Source organism: Astatotilapia calliptera, chromosome 9, assembly GCF_964374335.1.
Source record: "Astatotilapia calliptera chromosome 9, fAstCal68.1, whole genome shotgun sequence".
NCBI lineage: Eukaryota > Metazoa > Chordata > Actinopteri > Cichliformes > Cichlidae > Astatotilapia > Astatotilapia calliptera.
This window is the reverse complement of record NC_137430.1, coordinates 18,396,214-18,421,187: the sequence shown is the minus strand read 5'-3', so window position 1 is coordinate 18,421,187 and position 24,974 is coordinate 18,396,214. Positions and strand designations below refer to the sequence as shown.

General features: G+C 41.4%; 1 protein-coding gene across 3 annotated transcripts in view; it reads left to right on the top strand.

Moving 5' to 3' along the window:
• The window catches only part of prex2 (phosphatidylinositol-3,4,5-trisphosphate-dependent Rac exchange factor 2), a 91,871-nt gene that overhangs the window by 10,341 nt on the left and 56,556 nt on the right, over window positions 1-24,974 (top strand). For all 3 annotated transcript variants that reach the window (XR_003273317.2, XM_026179501.2, XM_026179500.2), the window contains exons 2-13: window positions 6,545-6,616; window positions 7,522-7,644; window positions 9,097-9,201; window positions 11,230-11,331; window positions 12,142-12,303; window positions 14,890-15,023; window positions 15,591-15,694; window positions 17,332-17,481; window positions 17,888-18,029; window positions 22,279-22,379; window positions 23,367-23,470; window positions 23,567-23,616. Coding sequence is in view for 2 of the 3 variants with exons in the window: in XM_026179501.2 (XP_026035286.2) it covers window positions 6,545-6,616; window positions 7,522-7,644; window positions 9,097-9,201; window positions 11,230-11,331; window positions 12,142-12,303; window positions 14,890-15,023; window positions 15,591-15,694; window positions 17,332-17,481; window positions 17,888-18,029; window positions 22,279-22,379; window positions 23,367-23,470; window positions 23,567-23,616 (1,349 nt within the window). In the remaining variant the exon portion in view is untranslated. The remainder of the gene's footprint in view (window positions 1-6,544; window positions 6,617-7,521; window positions 7,645-9,096; window positions 9,202-11,229; window positions 11,332-12,141; window positions 12,304-14,889; window positions 15,024-15,590; window positions 15,695-17,331; window positions 17,482-17,887; window positions 18,030-22,278; window positions 22,380-23,366; window positions 23,471-23,566; window positions 23,617-24,974) is intronic.

Here is a 24,974-nt window from a genome sequence, read left to right as displayed (position 1 = left end):
TACGTTTGTTTATCAGTCACCACAACAAAGCAGATCAGCCAATTGTCCATGGACAAAGGGCCAGTTTCTCTAATAGGCTCATAGAAAGGCCTATTTGTTCTTCTGGAGCGCTGCAGAAGAAACACTGCCAATGAACTTCCATTGGACCTTTTTCAGTAGTGAGCAACAGATCCCACATTACAGCAAAAGCAGCGTAATGCTGTTAAGAGCACAAGTTGTGCTGACAGATGTGTTACTTCACATAATATTTTTACTCTGTTTATTAAAGCTGCGTCACCACTTTAATTTTAGGAAGAGCTTTGTGTTCTACAGTTGCACCAATTGATCCTCAAGGACTTAAAATGGTTGTTTTCCATTTGATACATCAAACACACCCTGTGTTCCTGCCCACTCTTTAAATGGCTCAAACTTGAATGGATTAACAGATGTTTGAGGCTAGCTTTGTACTCAATTCAAAGTCATTTTTGCACCATCGAAGCAGCTACATAGCTTTTTCAGCTTTTCTAATCAGAACAGCTTGTTTGCATTGTCTCGCTCTTTTTTTTTGGTTATTTTTAAGCACTCTTTTTTCCCCCCCCCCCCTCTCTCTGTGGTTCCTACCCTGCCACCGCATTCTGCTGGGCATGCCGAACAACCATGCACTTCACATTCTTCGCAGCCTCTGACACGAGCATGTGCTCTGGCTCGGCACATACAGCGTTCATGTGCACATCCTTTATTTTGGAGCGCAAGAATGTCTGTCATTGTCCTCCTGTCATGTCATTGCTAGCTTACTTATTTGAGGAAGCAAGTGACCTCCGTTTTTGACAAACTCCTTTTCTTGATACATGTGTTTCATTGACAAAGAGATAAACATAAACAAGGGGAGGGGCTAGTTCCGCCGATTGTATCTTTCCAGTCTGGAGGAGAGGTGCCGCGGGGACAGCATTGCATAATATCCATTCACAAAATGTCCTGAACTACTTTGGTCCTCTGGCTAGCCTGTCTGTTGTTCTACTTTTGTATATGACACGGAAGTCCAGAGGACGCAGGGTGTAATCTGAGCTGCACGACTCCTGCAGATATTGAGCGAGCTGTCACTCATGTCTAAGTGTCTAGTCGGTAGTTCTTTTATTTGCTTAACCTGATTTCAGCTTCTTATTCCTAATCCTAGTGTCAGATTATTTAACTTCTCAAATAAGAGCAACACTGTATGCAAGAGCAAAGCAACGATTTACATTACCGTGCCTTTGCGGCCCACAGCATGTAGGCCTTTGCTGATTAATAGCATGTAGGGCCACATGCAGCGATTGCACCGAACTATTCATCACACCCATCTGCTCTGCAGAATAATGAAAACTTTAATGGGGTTTTAATGTGCTGTCCCCACCCTCAGCCATCAAAGTGACAATCCAGGTGATTATACCTGGGCCCGAGGGAACACAATTTCTAAGAGTTTTCTTGTTGGATGCTGCTGATGGAAATTCATGGATCGTAAAGATTTGTACTGTATGTCCTAATAGCAACCTTTGCTTGAATATATTTCTATTGGTGCATTTCCATGTAGTACACTACTCTTAAACTGCGTAGTGCTTCCAACCACACATTTAATGCTGAATAATTATACACATGAGATGACAGCTTAACACAAATAAATACCAAACAATGCTACATCTGTTACATCAACGAGTAGAAAAAAACTGTGCCAGTATTAGCGATGGTATAAAAGATGGACCTAGCTGCCATGGCATCACCCGTTGGTTTCTCGAGTCCTGTTTAAAGTCTCAATATGAGTATTGTCATTGTCATCATTGGCTGCAAAACTCTGTCTTGATTTTAAAACATAGGACCAAGATTAACACAGTAGACTTAATATTTTTTCAGTATCACCCAAAACGAGTGACTGAGCCCATAAACTAAGCAAGAAAGTGTTTATCAGTGGTCAAGACAAAAAGTGGTTTTCCCTTAGACTTCTATTGAAGTTTTACAGACATGTGACCACTAACCATGCGACATTAACTTCTCAGCTATTTTGGGGCGTTTGCCAATCATGGTGATTATCTAGGATCATGTGAATAAGGCCCCAGTCACATTGGCTTAGAGACCAGTTCATGGCCATCTTGCAACCATCAGGTATGAAGGAAAAATAAGTTTTCCACATCCAGTTGGGAATGGTTGCAGGGGGTTGATGGCAATCGCTGGGGAAAACTGATTGCTAAAACCTCAGTCTCACAGCCCTCCAGAACAATAACCAACCTACCCTTTGCTAAGTATACATAGTATACCATCCATGTACTCTGTAGTGCATTGCATGTATTTGATTTGAACACACTGTTGCACAAGTAAAAGTACATGCTAACATGTTATTTATTTTTTTTAACCTCCTCTGATTTGGCACTGCATCAACAATCATGTCAGAAACAGAGTTTCACTCTCAGCCCTCGGGATTCTGTAACGCTAGAGGTGAAAATGAGTAGGAAGGGGGGTGATGGATCTATTCCTTTTTAAGTTGTCATTAAGCCACCAAGCACCACTTTTTTAAAATATAGCAGAATTTAACTGGATTCAAAGCATCAGGAGACTCAGATAAATCCTAGAAATACTTTTTGTCATTCACTTGCCTGATTGTTGACATCAGAACTCCCTGCAAAGGTAAACTTGTGCAGGTTCTATCTGCCACAGTAGCTACAGTATTTAGAAAGTCTTGCTATGAAGGGCACCTCTGAAGATATTTCTCTCCCACAGTTTGATGGTTTTGCAACTGATGTTGCAGCGGCTTTAATGTGCTGATAGGGAGGAACAGTCCCACTCCTGAAAAAAGCAACACTAACCTGACCATCATTCACTACGTCATTCACAGTTAGAACCTGTGATGCATGATGGCATAAAGCACATTATAAAACCAAATCATGTTCACATATTAATTCTCAAACTCTGAAAGTCTCCTGCTGATCTCAGCAAATGTAACAGACTTGTTTTTTTTCCCTATATGGAGATTTGCACATATGGCTAAAAGAGCAGACTGATTTTTTTTTTCTTTTTTAATTGATGACATTTTGTGATTTTGAAATCTGACATTATTTCATACTTACATTGACAGCAGTAGTAAATACTCTAACATACTTGAGAGTATTGAAGGCCACTCTTTTCCTTCATTTTCATGAAAGAAGAAAAAAAAAGTTGGTAAATGATTAAAAATTGAAATTACTCACTAAAATTCTGAGAAAGTATCTTTTAGAAATCTGGTAGTGATTGAAAAGAGTATTTAAACCACAAAGACCTTCCATAAAAGAAACACAACTTGTTGTTCAGTATTTTTATGCTTGTTTCTTTAAATCTGGTCTTAGAAGCCATGACATTGACCGTGAACGGCTCCCATTGAGCTCTGCAGCCATTGAAGTCTGTTTGCGATTCAACAGTGGTCAGCGCCCAGACACAGTGGACTGCTGCAAGAAAACACATCCTACAAAAAAATTCATTTCACTTGTCACAAGGAAAGAATAGCAAATAAGGAGATTAGTGAGAAGGTGTTTTTTTGTTGTTGTTTTTGTTTTAATGAACTCGCATTAAATTATACCTGAGGTTTAAAGAAAATGACCTTCAAAAAATTATTATAAAATCAATTTTCAATGCAGTTTGTTTCAAGCTACTAATTATTATCATATTGGCAAGAACTGTTAATAATATTACAACCAAAGCTTTAAGCCACAAAACAGATGCAGTGAAGAGACACTCCACTAACCAAATGAGACTGGATTTGAATGACATAAGTGCTCGATTTAGATACATGCTGTTAGGTGTTGCAATGGTCACCCTGGGTACTGTTACTGTGTCCATATATTCAGCCAGTCGAATTCCCATTCACTGTCCGTGGAGCTGTTCCAGAGCTAGTCTCTTTAACAACATCAACAAGGCACTTTTGGCAGTCGGTTCGGAAGAGATATGTTCGTTTCCACAAATCAAGCCCGAGCCATCCGCAATTCTAGGAATAACGTCCAGACTGATGGTTTTTTTTCTTTTCTTTCTTTTTTTTTTTTAGCACAAGCCTTTCATGGTAACAAAACATTTCTTCATTTGACAAGTCATGCAGTTTATTATCTCCGTCCAATCCGATTTTGTCTCATGCTTTTTTTTAATCTGATAAGCATCTCGAGGTGTCTCCTGACATTCTGCAGCAGAGCTCTTCTTAACTGCAGATATGCAGGATAATTAGCGAGTTGCAGATATAGAGATTATTTCTTGTCGAGTAGACCTTTCATTATTAGAAGTGATACTCCATAAAGGCTGTCTTTGGTGATAGGAAGCACTGTTTTGATGAAAATTGCTCAGCTGAGGTCATACACTATAAGCCCCGGCAGGCCTTTGCGAATGCCTGACGGATTCTGCTTAGTGTTTGTACATATTAGAATTGCTAATCAGATGCTAATGCTAGTGAGTGGCAGAGTTGCGAGGCAAGGCAGCTACAGAATGGTAATCAGCATGAAGTTGGCCTACAACAAAAAGGCTGATTATTTAGGCCCCACTCGTTTTCTTTTTCCCCCCGTTCCAACCACAAATCTAGATTCGTACATTTGCTTGTGCATTTCCTTTTGAAGTGTTGCTTGACGTCAGTACTGTGTGATTAAAAAGATTTCAGTAATTTTTTCACGTTGGCTTGTTTTCTTACAACGGTTAACAGAACATTGGCTTTGTAATTAGCTTGAAATGTAGATTTTACCACCAATCTAGCGCCACCCGCTTTCCATCTGTTCACAATTAATCAAGTGAAACTGTTCAATAAGCTTACTATAGTCACAGGCGCTCACTTAGATCTCAGTGGCAAGGAATAACTCTTGGCTTGTGTGCTCATTAAAGTAACCTGTTAACATGCTTTGTGGTTGTATTATGTTAGCTTGCTCAGGTCAGGCTGCCTGCTGTGTGGCTGCAGTGGGCGACAGATGGCATTATGGCCCTCGGTGGGGCAGTAAGCGGATGCCCATGGTTAGGGTTAACTGCAAAGACAGATGTAGGTTTTTGTTGCTTGAGGTGACTGCGCATCAGTGTGGAGTTTGATCACGTTGATGTTTACAGAACTGCTGTTGCTGCTTTCTGTCCAATGAATGGGCTGCTGAAATGTCAGCGTCAGTCTGTTGTATTGTACTTCAGTCTCTCTTGTCTGCCATGTCGCATTGGCTCGGACTGGTGTGACAGGCCATTGATTGAGTTATAATTCATCATATTGTCACGGTGGATGTGGTTTGAATAGATCTAGTTCAAAAAATAGTTTTTGCGTCAGCTTTCTTTCATCTTTGTAAATTTGCCTTCATGTTCATGAATCTTACCACAGTTTAATCGGCGTAATAGTAGAGCCTGACTGATATAGGATTTTAATACTGATAGTGACATAGATCCTTTTTTCCCTTTGTAGTGTTTTCCAAATCCGCCTAACAAGTGCTATCAGAGTCTTGAACAGCTGACCTATTTTAACAGTAATAATAATTTTAGCACATCAGGTCATCTCACATATCAAACCAGCATATTAAGCTCAGCTCTTTTGCACATAAATCTATTTAATACTTCAGTTTTATTTTTGCTTCCATTTATTTATTCACGCTATTTGTATTTTATCTGTTTGTACATATTAACCGGCATCTGTGTGGACAGCAGAGAAATGCTTTTTTCCTTTGCACACATGACAATAAACTCTTTGACTCTTGAATACAGTTTCATGATTTTTGTAACAATGACATTTCTTGAGTGCTGCTTAATTAACTCTTAAAGTTTTCAGCAAGAAAAAGTTTTGTTTTGGGGGAAAAAAATTGCACTATTGACAGTAATTTCACATCTTCTTAATATTTTATAAAAGTTTCGATTTTTCAGCCTTGCTTCTGATTTCATCACAGCTTCCCGTAAGTCGTATACGAGCATCCATCAAAATGAAAACGATGCAGCAAATTGAAGGTGGATCGCTTTCTGCCAAACCCTATCCCAAGCACTGCACACATGCAGTAAACGTAAAGATTCTCACCTGGTACCCACTGATGGATGTCTTCGTCTTTAAAAGCTCTCCCTTAGGCAGAGTTCAGAAAATGACTAATTTCTCCTTAGTCCCATTTTAGCACTACCTTTGAAGCACACCTTCTTAATTTGCCATTCTCAGAAAGTTCCCTGAAGCATTAAATGGGTTGTCGGGCGCTTATGCAGCAAAGCAGCCTGGGAACCAGTGTCCTCGGAGACTGAAGAAAGTTAAGAGCACTTTCCATCCATCTCAGTTCACACACTGTTGGCCTTTACAATTCACATCCAAAGCCACTTAACGCTGCCTTTGAAATACCACGAGCTGCAATTTTTTTTTCCCTCCCCCCCCATTTAGTGTAAAGATTGTATTTCGCCAATATCAGGTGTCCATTGTGAAGGTTACCAATTTACTGTGGCTGTGAAGAGTTGCAGCTGAACACAGAAAGCCTCAAATATTGTCTTCTATTCAGCCCGTTTAAGGTTCAAGAGATCAAATGCCAAAAAGCAATTTACTGTGGGACCGTTTCCACAGTGTTAACTGTTGTTTTCCTTTTCTGCTCTGCTTCAGGTGTTCCTGCATCGTCTCAATCAGTACGCAGCCACCAAAATCGAAAAGAATGTCACAGACGAAACGGTGAAGGTGAGAAGCAGTCTTTCGCTCTGACACTGCACTCAGGGGCATTACCCGTGAACAGTTGGGAAGTTTCATTTTACAATTAAGCTTTTTTGGGAGGGGGGTGGGGGTTCTTTCAACCTGAACTTGCATCAAGTTCTGGACTGTAGAAGAAGCAGTGGGCGATCCAGGAAGCAGCTGTAAATATATTCTATTTTTAAATTATCCCAGCTGGAGGATAATAAAGGATGCTCTCTCACAGTGGGAGCGTTTCTTCTCTGAGTTTGCTTACTTTTGAAGGTAAACATGCATTCACTGGATATTTACTGGAAGTCCCGTGTTTTGGAACGTGTCCCCTCATGTTCTGATTTGTTTGGGAACACGCTGACGGGGTTTTTAGATAACGAAAAGGGTCATCGCTGCAAAGGCCGACAGCTGCAATGCCACCGAGCGGCTGAGAGTGCTCCAAAATCAAAACGCAACGATCGGATTTGCCCAGATGTTTTTCCTTTTTTCCTTGGTATCACTAGCTACTAAGTTTATTCTGGCCTTAGAACGCCCATGAAAGACTTCTGGTTTTCATGCTTTGGTTTCATTTCACTCGCTTCACTTATCCAGCACAGTTTTTTTCTTTAATATCGCCACAAAAATGACATAAATAAGGGCAGAAGTCAACACCACATGAAGGCTAAGTTTCCACACAACAAATCTTAACATTGTGTTCCTTTTTTTTTTCTTTCTTTTAAAATATCTCTAATTATGTTTGAAATTCAAATATCAAAGAGATCTTAAGCTAAGATACTCATTACAAAGAAACCTTGTTTTTTTTATTCCGTGGCCATCAAAGCACCACCGACCACAAGAGGAAGCATATGCCAAAGTATTGATTCTCTCTCTGCCTCTCTTTCTCCCTCCCTCTCTCTCTCTTTTAGGTCTTATTCTCTAACATTGAGGAGATTCTGGCTGTTCACAAAGACTTCCTGTCCATGGTGGAGGACCTCCTGCAGCCCGACCCTCACGCTCACCATGAAATCGGTCGCTGCTTCTTGCACTTTGTACGTAACTCGTGCAACTCGTGCTTCTGCAAATTGAATGTCAACTCAACGCATTTTAATTACGATGTTTTGTCCGAGCTCCTAAAGCTCCGTGGCACTGATGCTACCTCCCTTCGTAATATTCCTTAGTTCACTGGAGCGTGTGATCTGAAAAAGGGGGGGGGAAAAACGCTCTGTCGGGGCTTCGGTGCACGGTTATGCCGACGTGCTCCACGTGTTGTCAATTTAACTCCCTTGGATTACTCGCGGTGAGAGTGCCCACATGTGCGATATGCCTGATAGAGCTCTGATATACTGCTCTTTCCCGCTGTATATCGCAGTTCTTTGATGCGAAGCCTTGAGGCACGCTGGTGTATAACGGTCTTCAAAGTCTAATAAATCTGAGCGTCCTTCTGTTGGGGATAAGGCGAGTTTGTCAGTCGCATCTAGCTGCTGCTCATACAGGTGCAAGAGAGATGACCTGGCAGTATAAGTGGTACATTTAGGTTTATGACATGATGACCTCATTAGCAAGATGGGATATACTGAAAACTTATGACCATAATTCAGTCATGAGCAGTCATGTGTGTCCATAGAGATGAAACAAATTAGACACGCCTAACGTATTATGCAGCGTTTTTCAGAGTTTCCTACTCTGTGTAATTCTTTCATGAAACTTTTATAGCACCAACAAATCACTACAATCTACTCCAGAAATACAAAAAAGCCAGCCAGCTGGGCAGTGCAACTCCCTCTGTGACTCAGGCCTGAACATTAGTTCATGCTGGCTGAAAACTTTCCTTTTGGGAATGCATTGGAATCAGTCAATCCATCGCAAGGCCAGAACATAAACAATTTGGGTGTTCGTAAATAGTCTTCCTCGAAAACACGATTCGAGTCGGGCGATCTGTAAAGTTAATCATAAAGTTCTGTTTTTGTACGCGCTACCGCTTGTTTTGACAGTTATGTCTCTTCAGATCACCCGCTTCGTCTTCTGCGGCACAGCAGCACGGCTGAAGACTGCGTACTATTTTTGCTGCTTTGTAGTGAGTGATTTAGAGGCTGTGTGGTCTGGGCCCGCTGCGAAAGACAATGAGTATGGATGTCATATGAATGGCTTTGGTGGAAGGTTGTCGGTCATGGCTGCAAGGCAGATGGCAGGATATGATCACTATTATGTATTTGGTGATGAGTGGGACGAATAATTTATATCTTCTCAATTATATATATGTGCTCTCCAGTCAGTTTGCCTCTTTCTCTCTCTCATCTTTCTTTATTTTGCAGTCAGATTTCCTGTCTTCTTTACTGCCCTGTCTGGGTTCATTTGTTTTCTGATGCCCTCCTCTCCTTTCCCATTTTTCTGTTTGACTTTGTTGCCCTCTTTCTGTTGCTTTCTGACCATAATTTCTGCTCCTTACATGTCCCCCCCCCCTTTTTTTTTTTTCTCACCTTGACTTTTTCTGGCTCTTGCAGAGGAGCCGTTTTCAGATTTATGACGAATACTGCGGGAACCACGAGAAGGCCCAGAGGCTGCTGCTGGAGCTCAATAAGATCAGAAATGTCAGGACATGTTTACTGGTGAGAAGAGACTCCGAACCTTTGTGCATTTGAAGGAACTGTAAGCAGTCTTAAAAATGTATGTGTTTAGGTTCAGTAACAATTAAATTGTAAGTTCAAGCCTAAATCTGACAAATCTGTTTCAGTTCTTGGTAAAACAGAAACATGATTTCTGGAACAATTACAGCGTCTGAGGTGATTTCTAAGGGCCACTACACACTCTCCTAGGCATACAAACACGCAGTCACCCACACATAGCAGCTGGACAGTGTAAAACCCTCTACTCTGTGTCCCAGTTTGTTTGACAGCTGATGTGGCTCTGCCCCTGTGTGTGGGCTGACTCCCACTTCCTGTTCCGACGTTCTTAGAAACTTTCACTTCCACAGGGGAGCATCGTGTTGCGAGAACAAAGTTGACTACGTTCCCACTGCTGGATTGTGTTTAGGGAGGTCAAAAATGTGCACATTTTTCTTCTCTGTTTATGCACAGGTCCCCAATCATAGTTTTATCCTCTGTTAATAATTTTGGCTCCTTTTTTTGTGTGTGACAGTTATAAGCATCTCATCACACCCTGTGTTTGGAGACGATGAAAAGACGACGCCTTCTTCCAGTAAAGAGTTAAACACTTAGAAAACCTAGAGTATGACGGCAGGTCTGCTTGTATTGATTGGAGACGTCTGTGGGGAAGTGTATGACCTTTTCTCAAAGTGTAATTGATAGGGTGAGAGACAAATGTGCACATGCATGTACTATATACAACTATATGGAAAACTGGTGTCTTTAATCTAAGGAGGCAGTTTAGCCAAAGATATTAACCGACACTGATCTGCTGTGGTCTTTATAGCCTTGACCCTTTGGTAACCTAGCCTGCCATCAGGGCCGTTTGGGTCTCGTGTTACCCTCCAAGCTCCAGTCCGCCATGAGCTTATATACTTCAGGTCATCTCCCAGACCCTACAGTGACCAAGATGGGGATATCCACTCCATATAACCTCCACTATAACCTTTGGCCTGCTGACAGCAATAAAATCTGGTTTAGTGTTTATATTCAGCAGTACCGCTTCTAAATTTCAGGTGAGAGAAAGGTGTGATTGAATATTTCCTCATAATTTGCAATCTACCACATGAATTGTCATGCTGAGGGAGAAAAGTAAAACTTATAGTTTGTGGATAGTGTTGGTAGTGTCGTGATTCCAAAACATGGCTACAAATAACCCAGAAAATACTTCTTACTAAAGTGTAGTTTGAAAGATTACTTCACCTATTAAAATGAAAGAATTGACAGGACTTGAACAAATTGGAGTAGGAAAGTTAGCTATGTGTTTCAAATAGCTTTCTAAATTCATGGCTAACTGTTGAAATGTTTTAGCTAAAGTCTAGTCATAGACAAACACAGCTGAAGTACAGCCAGCTAGCTTGAATTTGGAATAAAAAAGTTGTCAGTAATTTTGCTAAAAGTATAGCTGTAAGTTAAATGTTAGCTAACTCTGAGGGTTAACAGTTGAAATAGCAAGATAACATCATGGCTAAACATCGAAATGGTTAGCTAATGGCACAAATACATTTGTAACGGTTACATCACTTAAAAGAAATAATCAGCTGTTAAATAGTTCTGTATCATTTTGTTAATTTATTGAAGATGAAAATATTTTCACAGCTTTTTGCTAATTTATGCTAACACATAAAGTTTTGTGTATGCATTCGATGTATTTTGATACCTGCTAACTGTTCGGCGCTCTTATTTTAAAACTGGAGACTTTTGAGCTTTGGAACAGCCTGCTTGAACAGACTTCTGAAAACTCATTTTATAGGTTAGCTTCTTCATAATCTTTCTCAAATACTTTGTTGCACTTGTTGTATGTTGCAATGAATGTAACACTATATATATGAATCTGTATGCTGGAACATTCATACTTACCTTTTACTAGCTTTAAAGCACTTCGTAACCGGTAATGTTATTTTTTTTTTTTATTATTAGTACGAATTCTCTGACAATGTTTCATATTTCATTTAACTCTCCTCTGTTATCCTCTCCTCTCAATCCCACCAGAACTACATGTTGCTGGGAGGCAGGAAAAACACAGAGGTCCCACTGGAGGGATATCTGGTAGCTCCCATTCAGAGGATTTGCAAGTACCCGTTGCTGCTCAGAGTGAGTATAGTCTTGTGCACGCTAACCATGTGTTAAAGAGATACCACACCCATGCGCCACCTCTGTAGAGCAACTTCTTCCCCTCTTTTTCGTCCAACCACACCTAGTCATTAGTTAGGGCTGTCCCATCCTATTCACATCAACCTCTGCCTTGCTAATGAAAAACTGGCCTCATATTCTGACACGTCTCTGCTTTAGTTCCCTGGCACAGCCACATTGCAGGAATAACACGAGGCCTATCATCACCTCCGCGGCCCAGCTGCGCTTTCAGACACTTTGACTGGGCTCATTCACACTGGCACTCTAGGTTGTTAGTTTTGAAGTTTCCATTTTTGAATGTGAAACGTGAGTGAAATGAAATACATTTTCAAAGGCTTGTTTGAGTTGGTGATCTGAGCTGTCCCTATTCATTTATCTTGTTATGATCTATTAATTCTCCCAGGCGCTTTCTAAACAGCCACCAACATATGCGCAGAGATGTTATGATAATAAGGGGGTAATCCGATGCGTTGCGTTTTTGAAGTCTTTCAGCTGCCAGGGCCGTAAAGTAACACCAATACATCCAGAAGAGTGTAAATTGTGCACTAATAGTAGCTGACATGCTAAAACACAGTGTTTAGACTACAGATTATGAGATTGGCATTTCAGCAGAAGGGTTTAAACCACTAAACTCAAAAACCACGAGAGAGTGAAAAGTGAAGTGCTTTTCATGATGGAGCAATATTTGCCAGCTATTCTTCCAACTGCGTCGCTTTAATTATACTTTTCTGTGAAATTATGTGACATTTTGTGTGATCTGTACATGCGTAGGAGCTGCTTAAGAGGACCCCGAAGAAGCACAACGACTACGCTCTGGTACAGGAGTCTCTGCAGGTGATGAAAGAGGTGTGCTCCAGCATCAATGAGGCCAAGAGACAGATGGAAAAATTGGAGATTTTGGAGGAATGGCAGTCGCATATCGAGGGCTGGGAGGTGAGCCTCAGTAAAGCATATTTAATGATTTATTTCATTAACTTTAACTTAACGTCTTGCTGTATTTCAGAGTTTTGGGGTTTTGTTTTGTTTTTGTCCTAAGCTGAGCTTTCACTACTTAAGCTGAAAGTCATGACTTATTTAAAGTTACTCAGCCCTGTGCCAGCAAGAATTCCACATGGCCTGACTTGTGTAGCCTTTTAAGCTTTCGCATACTCGCCGGGAACAATGACTTGTATTCACAATAGCCATACTTCTTCTGCATGGTTGAGTTAAAGACGTCATGCTTTGGGGTGAGCAGTCAGATCACCATCGGGTAGATTGCACTTCTTTGTATGTAGGGTTATTTTTCCCCCCCGTAGGTAGGCTTAATAAGGGGTCGTAGCAGTTGGAAAAAGTGTAAAAAGAGATGGTAATTGTACAGAAAGAGGGCAGAATACTTATGTAATTGACCTGGCTTCATGTGAAAGGGCCTTAAGGCTTCCAGCACACATGCACACAGACATGCTGCAGTGTTGATAGAGCCTTTTCAGGCAGCAACAGATATTTGTTTCTAAATAGAAAACAGGCTTTTTGACTAAAATGTTTAGAGTTTCTTGCATTTGACTGACTTGTTCTACTTTTTCTATGGTCACCCACAACTTTAAAGAGTTGCTGTATTATTGGATGCCTTTTAGTGCGAGTGTTTTGCTTTACAGTAAAATATATGGCAGGAACTTCAATAGTGGATCCATTAATACAGTTTAAATCCAACCCAAAACCTCAATGTAAGGCCATTATACAGGTTTTAGCGACACACCAACCACACACAAATCTAAGAATAGCGTAATCAGAGTCAGGCTTAGTTTTTGGGTGGGGTGACATCTTGTGTTCAACATAATCCTGGCTGTAGCTACTTTGCAGTTTCCCCTCAGTACTTTTTATTAATTGTAAACATTAGCTCATTCTGGAGCTGGTCCTGCGACTGCTGCACGCCAGGCTCTCTGGCTCTAAATGAGATGGAACTAAGAGGGAGAGAAGAGAGGTGGAGGGAGAAAGAACTGAGTGATGGTTGTATCTTGTTTTTCTGTGTGGGTGTTTTTGAGGTATTTCAGTGGGATGAGGAGTGATTGTGAGAGCCGCTGTTTTTTTTCCATTTCTGCTCCTCCTCCTGGGATGATTGCTTGTTAGCGCTGACCCGCTTCACTGCTGGCTACCCTCGGGGCATCCTGGCAGGTTCACCTCCCGTGTGAGAAGCAGGGCTGTGGCCCAAAGTGGTCGCCATGATTGTGTGCTGCCAGCATTCGTCAGGGTAGTGATTGCCAGTTGGTTAGTGTTGCATGTGTCTGTGTTTTGTCACTGTGCACTATAAAAATATGTTAATTTTAGACTAGAGGGTTGTAGTTTCAAGTTTCATTTCACATTCTGTTCTCTAGTTTAATTAGCATGCTTAAAATGTACTTGAGTTGTAGAGTTTGCTTGATTTGGCTTCCTTAGCTTAAAAAATTCTCTCATCTCTCGAGGTAATTGGCAAATACCACTTAATGCTTTATTTTTTTCCCCTCTTAATTAATGGCATATCCTGCTTTGCAATTGTTATGAGTCATTGTCTTACTATGAAAGTAGATGCTTGAATTCTGGATGAAACGGATGATTGAGGGTTTGAAGTGTGAAGCTTTTTCTATGGAGCACGGTTAATATAAAGAACAAGTGAAAAATGCTGCAAAAGAAGTGCAAATTTAAGTGAATAGGATGGAGGCTCTGTTAAAAGCATGTCTAACACAAAGAGGAAGTGTCAGTTCTTCCATTAAGGACACGCTGCTTTACAATCTGGACCGGTGTGATGTTGCCATTGGCCCCTTCAAGTGACCGAGACCTCTTTCTGTGTCTGGTGCGCACACATTGAAAAGCTGCAAATTAGTTTAACATCTGGTCATGGGCCCTTGAAAGAGTGGGAGAGTTAAAAAGAAAAGTGTGGAGGAAGGAATAAAAGATAGCGAAGAACAGAGCAGGGGAAGAAAAGTGAAAAATGATCAGCAGAAGGGAAGGGAGGAAAAGAAGGGGGGGGGGAAACGTGGGATAGGTTTTGGCCCGCCCGTGTCTCCGTTGGGAGCACATTTTCCGCCTCTGTGCACATGGGGGTTATTTTTAGCTCTGGAGGGCTGATCAAACGTGGTACATAAATTCCCAGAGCAGGCAAGGTAAGGGGAAAAGACAGCACACTTTATCACTTGCAGCAGGAACCCCAACCAATCTGGTGACCAGACGTGACAGTGCAGCACATGGTTGGACTGGACGGGATGTTGTTCTGTAGAGGCTATTAACGGCCGCGCGTTTTTAAAATCCCACAGCAATCTGCTGTGAGGAAGCGGGGGTGTTTTTACAGACCCCTGAGAGTGGGAAGAGGAAAAAGTTGGGCTCTGTAGTCCCTCCTCCTGTTCAGACAATATATGTGAATGATAAATGCCACAGTTTATATACTTTACTATAGTTTAAAATTAAAACTTGAACTTTGTGCACAAATTCCCACGTCTCTCATGCATGTTAATGACAACTCACCTGTTTTTTTTGGGGGGGGGGTTTTCCTGCACCATTGTCCATTTCCAGGGTTCAAATATCACAGACACATGCACGGAGATGCTAATGCAGGGTGTCCTGCTGAAGATTTCAGCTGGGAACATACAAGAGAGGATTTTTTTCTTGTTCGACAAGCTTCTGGTCTACTGCAAGAAGAAAAATAGGTGACTTTTTATTCATTACTCTTCTCCAGAGAGAATGAAAATATTATATTTGTGCTAATTCCTGTGTGTCTGTCCTCCTACAGAACATTTAAAGTACAGACTTTATAAATAATTCACTGCACCGTTCCTTTCCTCTTACTATGGGAAGTATTTTAGGTTCTGTTTTGTGAGGGAGTTGGAAAAACGTTTAAGGAGGCAGAGATGGAAGACTCATATTAGAAAAGGATTTAGACGAAATTTTGGGTGATTAATCAAGGTAGGGATATGAACCACCACGTTTGGGTAGTATTTTCCTTTTAGATTGATCTTTCAGATAATCTTCGGATGCAAATAATACGACATTTATTCCGATCAGGCAAAACTGAATCGTGAAACTCGTCTAATTAATCTGTGTTTGGCAGCAGGAAACCGGATGAAGAAGCTGAGTATACAGTATCAAGTATTAAATGTAAAGTATTTTGCTACTGATTACCTTTGATGTCAAAATAGGCTGGTAAGTGTGATAGTCTATTAAATATGATTTAAATGTTTAAGGATTAATCATCATCTTGTTTCTCTCCGTCAAAGGCGTTTAAAAAACAGTAAGGCGTCCACCGAGGGCCCTCGCTACCTGTTCAGGGGAAGAATCAGCACTGAGGTGATGGAGGTGGAAAATGTGGATGATGGCACAGGTGAGCAGTGCTCTAAAAGAAGATACCCTGGTTATTTTGGACAGCTGCTGTTTGAGTTTATTATTTTTTGTCATTGCCTGTGCTAACTTGCCAGGACCACTTACAGCAGTTCTGGCAGCAGGAATTTAAATACATGCCATAATAAGCCACACGGAGAAGTAGACAACATAGTCCTTGGCGTGAGCTGGTGCACAACTGTGTGATTTTTACACTTGGATCGCCAATGGAAAAATGAGACTTACCTATAAACATTTTTTAGACGTCTATAGTTACATATCCTTGGGGCTGTGCTGCTGCTGGTCCTCGGTGAACTTGAGCGCTTGTGTCTTTTGGCCTCACATAGCCACTGATTAGCATTTATATTTGTAGAAGCCATCATTTCCTTTCCAACGGTCCTAGATGGGCAGTAATATTGGGTGTTTTTGGTGAGGGATGGATGGGCTTGGGTCTGGATAAACAGGCGAGGCAGGCGGCAGAGCAGTAACTTGTGGGTGTTCTTCACCACAGGCGGGAGATCTCAATCTTAAAGCCAGGGTGACTGGATTATTTTAGCTTGGATTCCTATGTTAACAAAGTGCCACGACTTTTTCCCAGGCGCACACTTGCTGCCTGAGGTTGAAACACGCCCTCGGGGCATTCCATATAAAGGACACCACCACCACACCATCTGTGTTTTTAGACGTGATTGTAATTGATGATTGTAATGGGTCGCTTTTTGTGATAAGCTTAGAAAGAAAAATCAAAGGAATGTTGGGAAGAGACTGGAAGGGGTTCCTAAAAGATGAAAATGATGATGGGTCAAGAGTTCACTTCCTTTATCTGGAGGCTTCTTAACATGTATATACTACAGGCATAGTTAATCACAAGTACGCACCAGCTCTGAAGGAGTATTCTGAGGACTCAGTAGTAAATAATGCTGATTGATGGTCCTCCTTCTGCATTTGTTCCCTCTCGTTTATCTCATTAAAGGAGAAGAGCGATAATCAATGAACCACTCGATAGAAAGTCTGATAGTAGAGCAGGGAAAAATGAGTCCGAGTCCAGCATTTGCAGTAAGACAGAGTATGATATTCTCTGGATGTTGTTTTTTGTTTTGTTTTATTTATTTTTTATTAAAAATAGACCACACGCTGCTATAAAGGAAAGCAATAACTCATCAAGAGGCATGTTTTTTTTTTTTTTAATTTATAGATTGTTTTTTTTCTTCACTCCTTTATAGTAGCGCTGATGTCACTATGTCATTCGGCTTTGCTTTTCTCTGCAGCGACTCACTTTGTGCCCCATGTTATTGCTGTGTTTCATGCAGTAACCCTTATTTACTGTGAACCCAACTTCCCAATAACTCTGTTTACAGTGTCACGATCAGTGTACCCACAGACTATTCTGTACAGCTGTGTACTGTATTTATTCTTATTGTATTCTAATTTTTGCGTCATAACTTTTGCACTGTCCACTTCCTGCTGTGACAAAACAAATTTCCCACGTGTGGGACTAATAAAGGTTATCTTATCTTATCTTATCTTATGGCCTTCCCCTTTCAAATATGAAAAAGTTCTCGGATTAAATAAGTCCTCCCCTTGCAAAGAGCTAACTAGAAGGAGCTGAGATGGTTTCTGCCTGTGTTTTCTCCTCCTCAGCTGACTACCACAGCAGCGGGAACATAGTGAACAACGGCTGGAAGATCCACAACACGGCCAAGAACAAGTGGTTCGTCTGCATGGCCAAGACCCCGGAGGAGAAGCAGGAGTGGCTGGAGGCCATCATGAAAGAGAGGGAACGCAGGAAAAGTAAGCAACTGTTTGTCAGTGTCAGGGCTTTTATTACACTCAGGGAAAGCTGGTCAATGTTTTCTCCTTAGCATCTGTCTTGATTTAAATAACTGAAAATATAGGCTGCGTTTTGGGAAAATCGATACAAAGCAATATAACTTGAATGATTAAAAACGCAAATAGATCCCAGCTGCGAACAGCATGTGGGATCTGCATCTAGGACTGAAGGGGGTTTCTTGAGTAGCTGTGTTATTTCCCTCAAGCAGATCACATAATGAAGGCTATTGCAACTGCTGATTATCTTGTCAAATTAGGAGACATTAACCTTCTCCGTCTAGTGATTGATGCTTTTAGTATCGGAGCTAGGTGCAAAGATTATTAATGCGGTGATACTGACGGGCTCTTTGCACCCTCTCCTGTGTAGGTCTGAGGCTCGGCATGGAGCAGGATACGTGGGTGATGGTGTCAGAGAAGGGAGAGAAGCTCTATCACCTCATGACCAAGGGTAACCTCATAAAGGACCGGAAACGCAAGCTCACCACCTTCCCCAAGTGTTTCCTGGGAAGGTAAGGATCCTTCTGCTGGTCTTGATGTTTATTCCATCGAGTGTTCAGCCCTATGGGTTTTCTCTGTGTCATGTAAGCATTTTACCTGTGAGTAGGTCAGACTGCATGACTGTGCCAGGAGCCTTTCAAAGATTAAATCTGTATTCTGTGTGTCTCTAAAGATTTATAGGACCTTGTACTTGATGTTAAAAGAAGTGGTATTAGTAATGTAACGTAATAATAAAGATCAATTGGCCAGGATTTGTAAAGACAGCTGCTGGAAAGAAGAAAGCAATGGCACTTTCTGCTCAAGAGACTCTGTGTTGTGGAGCCGCCATCTCAGTCACGGGAAAATGAAATCCAGCGAGATTTAGCCCATGAATCTTATTTAAGGATTATTGGTGTGGTGTCTGGGGATGGATCGGCCACTGAATGCCAGTCATAAATCACAGGCTAGATATCCCTGCGCGGCTCAGCTGACTGCCCCTTTTGCTCCCTCGCCCATGTTAGATTATAGTAAGCTGTCTGCAGAGAAATCCATGAGGTAATTGTTGTAGAAGGTTCATTATGCCAGAGGGCAGCTCTGTCTGTGTGTGCGTGTGTTACCATCAGAGTGTGTCACGCTCATTGTTGTCCTTGAATTTTCACAGTTAATTTGGGCGCGCTTTCCATATTTACTTTTGAGTCTGAATATGACTATCTCTCCTGCACTCGCTGACAGGTGAAAAATATTTACCGTGAGTGGAGCTTTGCTGAAAATCTCGTCCTTGGGTTATTTTAGGTAAGCAGAAGTTGATGCCACCATTTGGGTATTTTGCTTTCATAATGTGAAATGCAGACGAATTGGTTTCACGTCAGTGTTGTAGGTTTCTGCGCACTTGTGTGCTTTAATGAGATTAAAGACTTGAATGCCTGACAAGGACGAACTTTTTTTTTTTTTTGTAGTTCTACTTCAAATGAGATCAAATATGTGGGCACAGACACTTTTATCGGGAATCTGGGAACTGCAAAACTCTTTCGCTCGGTCCATTCGACATGTTCAGCATCCTCTCTTGTTATATAGCATCTATCCCATATTGTACCCCAATGTGGGAAGAGGACAAAGTGTGACTGAGAAGGTGGCGAACGTGGATAAAGATAATAAAAACAAGAAGCTTCTGATGATGACGTGTGGCAGCCAAAAATATGTTTACAGAGGGACGCCTGTAATTTTAAAGGCTCAGCTAAATCATTGAATGCTTCCAAAAGACGGCCTGGGTTGGATTCTGTTCAAGTTCTGATCCTCTCTAACAAATTTGCCTTGTAAACACTCCAGTACAATTCAGAATGAGCCATGTTTTCCATTTGTTATAAAATTGTACTTTCAGTTTGTTTTTCTTGAGTTGTTACAGTCACGTTGAAAATCTCCCGAGCTTATACAGTCATGTCAAAATCCCTGTTATTTTTAAAAGCATAAAGAGAGAGGAGGGGAGCAAAAACCAACCAAAAAGTCCAATTGGACATAGTTGTGGCCAAGTTACATGGCATGGTGGTTTGAAATGAAGGGTTACTTTCTCCTTTGGTCCACACAGACAACACCAGATCCCTTGCGGTCCGGAGAAGGAATGGATCTGTCAGCTGAAAAGATTAGCAGGATCAAACACTAGTCCGATGCGGTCATCTTGTTGAGTCTGAAGCGATCATATGGTGAGAAAGAAGCTCAGGGAAGCTTTCTTTGAAAACCTATCCCCTTACACCTGGATGACCACTTGTGGGTAAAAGGACATCTCTGGCCCCTCGGTACTTCTCCTGTCTGCGCTGATTTCGGAGATGATTACATGTAGGCGTAATTGGCTTATGGAAACCAGCATTGTATGTCTCTGATGAAAACCACATTGCCTATGGCTTCAAGTCAGCCCACTCCCTCCATTGTGAAATGCTTTGCCATTATCCCCTTTCCACGCCTCCCCCTTTTTCTTTCTGACTTTTTCTTTTTAAAACAGAGGGCTATTTCTGTGTCTCAGAAAAATGTTATGATCTTATTTGAGGTTAGTTTTCTGCGAGAGGGTAATTCATCAAAGAAAATGTGTGTGAGAGCCACCTAGTCTGACATTATCATCCAATTTTAAACCTGAAACAAACAGAAAAACCATTTTCTACATATGATGGACTCTAGCAGTATATTGTCGTGACAGATGCTGGTGAGTATCTATGACAGTTATAGTAAATGGACTGGTTCTTGTATAGAACTTTGCTACTCTGCTTGAGCACTCAAACCGCTTTATACTACAAGCCTCATTCACCCACATATTCATACAGTCATAAATGCTTACACTTGGATGAACGCATCGGGAGCAACCCCTTATGCACCATGATCATGGACATGGGAAATGATATTGGAAAATGGAGAAACATGCGTAATTGCTTTCTTGCTGAGAGTTCTGTAAGAAGCCTTTTTATCTCTTGCAATGCTCTTCCTGTTCTGTAAATATGAAGTTATGCCAGCGGGTAGTTTGTTCAGCTCACCATAAAGACCACATGGGGGGAAACAGCTTGGCCGTCTCTGCCCGAAGGCACTAAAATGTATTTAAATGAAGCACCTTTAAAGCGCACTAATTAACACTTTCTGTCTTGTTTGTTTAGTCTATACCTAAGCATGTGTATATGAAGCTTCAGTTAGAGGCAACCACATCTTCTGACTGCCAAGCCAAGTACTACTCATATTAAACAAGCATAAAGACCTCCAGAAGTTCTACATAGAGCGTCTCTCCCTGCCCCCAATAATATTTTTTTATGTGACTTCTGCTGGAAATAAAAGGATTATCCTAATTTCCTAAAAAGTTGACCTTTAAGCTTCGAATCTGTTTTAACCTTGTAAAATATTTGATTCAGTGGGAGATTAAAAAAAAAAAAAATCCATGACAACATATAAGTAACCACAAAAATTCAAGTTTGGCTAGGAAATGTTACAAAAAAATGAATTCACCCAGTTTAACACACACACACACACACACACACACACACACACACACACACACACACACACACACACACACACGTGAGGTGTTTACCTGGCATCATATGCAACTTGGTTTAGTATCTTGCCCAAGAGCCCTTTGGCGCACGGAGTTGCAGCAAACCTTGTGATTAGTGGGCAGTGTGCTCTACACTTGGGCCAAGGCTGCGCAGGATGTTTCCAGTTTTCTTCCATTTTTACTCGTAACTAGCGGCTCCATAGTGTAGCAGTGTTCATCTAACGAGCGAAAGAGCCCCAGTTTGATCCCAGAAAGATGCACAAATCCTTTTGGGGGTTATTTCAAGAAGGTATAAAAGCCATATTCAACTCCATCATTGACCTTTTCAGATCATTTCTCCATACAGAGGTTGTTATAGGTTTGTGGTTTCCCCCAAGGTTTATTTTGGAGTGAAAAGACATCAGCAATCAGTGGTTCAAGAGTGTGACAAGCTGGCGGTGGCGTGTTCAGTAGTTGTTTCTCTAAAATCGTTTAAAAAAATGCTGCTTTTGGCTCAACTTTGACACCAGTTGCCCCCATCGTGGCCTGGAAGTGTGTTCCACAGAATTCCAGTCGCGCTGCTGGATGTGTTTGTTTGGCTTTTGCGGACAGACGGGACATCAAGGATGTAATCAGATAGACTGCCGCTGCATTGCCTGTTCATGCTCAGTCCTCTCTGTCTTTACTCTCTGTCTCTTTTATTGAGTCACTAAATTATAAAGAATTATCCCATTAAGTTCATTTGGGCCAGAACATCGGATGCTGTGTTTGGTCCTTTTAGTGGTTGGTTTGTTTTTCTCTATCTAGTTGTAAATGGTGCAGAGGGGGGAAAAACCCACCCCCTAAAAAAACGTGTTTTTCTATCAAGAAATTCCCAAGCTTGAGTCAAATCCTCTGTTATTGATGTTATTAAATTGTGTGTCTAAATTAAATAAAGTCAAACTGGACAAAAAGCGAGAACTAAGGCCTGCTGGTTGTTTTAACAAACAAACCTGGGCCTTGACTGTAAATAAATCATTCCCCCTTTGCCAGCCCGGGTGTTTGTTGCCATAGTCACGTTGATTTAGAGTAAATGCAGTTTGTAGAAAGTTATGAAGGCTGTTTCTTCTCTTCTCTCTCCAATAATCACAAACATTGCCCTTTTATGAAGCGAGGAAATTTCCCATGGGTTTTCTGTGCATTTGTGTTGTGTTGTTGCGACTGAGCCACGTATGTTGCTGTGCCAGTTCTTTATTTTGAGCTTCTGTTTTTTGAAATTTATTCCCCCACCCGACCAGTGAGTTTGTGTCCTGGCTGATGGAAATCGGTGAAACGGACAACCCAGAAGAAGGGGTTCACCTGGGTCAAGCTCTGCTGGAGAATGGTATCATCCACCACGGTTAGTTTTTCATTTTTATCTCCCGTCCTCTCTCCCACTCAGACCTGCTTTATCATCCTTTGCTGTCCCACATATTAAATCAAATCTGCCACAGTCTAATTTACTTTGTGCTGCACAGTGTAGAGCATGCAAATGCCTGCCATTCCCTAACCTAACCTCTAGACATGTCTGAAGAATGCTGTACTTTCACTCTCTGGCTAGAGTCTACAAAGTAGATGTGGCTCTCTTATTTATTTCTTAGCAGGTGTCCCATTTAAACACAGCTTTGACACAATGTTTAGGTAAGGGATTATAAATATTAATCTTTTCTTGCCTTAATGTTTGTGTTATATTTTCTCAGCTGCTGTTCTGTGGCTTTGGGTAACAAGTGTGTTTAGTGCATGAGACTTTAAGCTGGCTAACGCTCTGCATTCACACTAAATGGCGCATGCAGCCCTGCATGGTTTTTCTTTCTTTCTTTTTTCTTTCTTTTTTTTCCTCAAAAGTGTAGGGCCCCAAGTCAAGTTGTATCTTAAATCACTCAGGGGCACTTTATTGCTTCCTCAGTGAGAAATGAGATGGGGCTTTAGAGCTGTTCCTGACAGAGAGGAATAACTCAGAGCCCCTCCGAGCTCTCTCTCACGGTGCAGTTAGCAGTCCCCATGCGAAAAACGATAGAATATCTTTTTATTTAAAAAAAAAAAAAAAAAAAAAAACTTTAATGGAACCCGCTCAGCTGCAGCCAAGAGTACGGAGCCAGCTTTTATGACTGCTGGGGGGTCTACACACAGTCCCCTGAAGCGAGAAAAGCAGGAAGCTCTGAGCAGCTGTGCTATCTGTGACTGCTCTGTGTGGGGTTGGAGTCCTTTTCTTGTCTGGAGAGCTTGTTTCTCTGTGCAGCCCTGCTTGGTTTGAATGTGTTTTGGTTTTTTTTTAATTTTCACATTTAAAGCAAACTGAATAATGCTCCCCTTCACTCTGGGGCCTGAATGTGTGGCATTTCTTTAGTCACAGACAAACACCAGTTCAAACCAGAGCCCGTGCTCTACCGTTTCCGCTACGACGACGGCACCTACCACCCGAGAAGTGACATGCACGATGTTATATCCAAGGTAACAGTGTTGCGGTGGAAACGCAAGTCGATTTAAAATCGCACTTTAAGCGCATATCGCTGAAATAACCCAAAGTCTCTCTCCTGTTCCTCACAGGGTGTTCGGCTGTTTTGTCGTCTTCACAGCCTCTTCACTCCCGTCATCAGGTGGGCGGTCATTTTCTTTTCCACTCCATTGCAGTCAAGCCAGGTGGGGGCACGTGTAGTTCAGCGTCTGGCTTTTGTGCCTAAAAATAACCCCTGCCTGCCACATACGAAAAAGTGACTAAGAGGGATTAGGTTGTGAACTATGAGCTCATTGTTTTCGAGGACTTGTGAGGAGTTGGCACAGGCTCCTGTGGGTGATTGAGCATGACAGGTTTTATCTGGCTGTTCTCAAGACACAGATGTGCTGAAAGAAACTGAATCTATTCCCTCAATTTCCCTTCGATGTTTACATTCATGCTTAAAACAAAAATTGGTGATATTGTGATGAATCTCACATCATTTTTGATGCATCCGAGAGGAAAGTTTGTTGGAAAATGTTGTCATGATGAAGAATGTGAGTTAAGTGGGTGATCCTACAGTTTCCCCTTTTTGTTTGTGTGTGTGTGTGTGTGTTTTATAACCTAACACATGGTCTTGATCAACATGGTAAGCAGCTTAAAAGGTAATTCTAAATATCTGGTAGTTGTAGTAATACAAGTTTGACAAACATTCCCATATTTGTGGTGTTTTTACTTGCTTTTGTGGAGAGATCTTAATTTCATTCCACATTTTCATCAGTATAAAACCTGTTGTTCAATAAATAAAGCCAAAAATTAAAGTTATTCATGCAGATTGTTTTGTCAAAAATATATGACCAGGTTTCTGTGCTTGTCCCACTAGACATCAGTGTGGCGTTCGATACTGTTACAGCAATAAGAGATGTTGTGGGTATTGAAGGTACTGTGCAGTGGTGAGTCGGTGAGTCCTTTTCAAACACAAAGGTTAGTTAGCGAGTTCTCCAGGGTTCCGTGCTAGGACCAGTTCTATTTACATTATACATGCTTCCTTTAGACAGTGTAATTAGAAGGCATAGCATATGCATTGTCACTGCTATGCAGATGATAGCCAACTTTTTCTATCCATGAGGCCATATAACACACACAAATTAGTTAAATTGCAGGAATGCCATAAGCACATGAAGACCTGGATGACCTCAAACTTTCTATTTCAGATAAAACTGAGGTTATTGTATTTGGTCCTAGAAATCCAAGAAATGCAGTATCTAGCCAGATGCTCACTCTGGCTACATTACTCTGGCCTCCAGTAACACTGTGAGGAATCTTGGAGTAATTTTTGACCAAGATATATCCTTCAGTGCGCATATTAAACAAATATGTAGGACTGCTGTCTTCCATTTCCATCCAGTATCTCCAACATTAAAAACATCCTGTCTCAGAGTGATGCTGGAAATCTAGTTCATGCATTTATTACTTCTAGGCTTATTAATTCCAGGATGTCCTAAAAACTCCCTGAAAAGC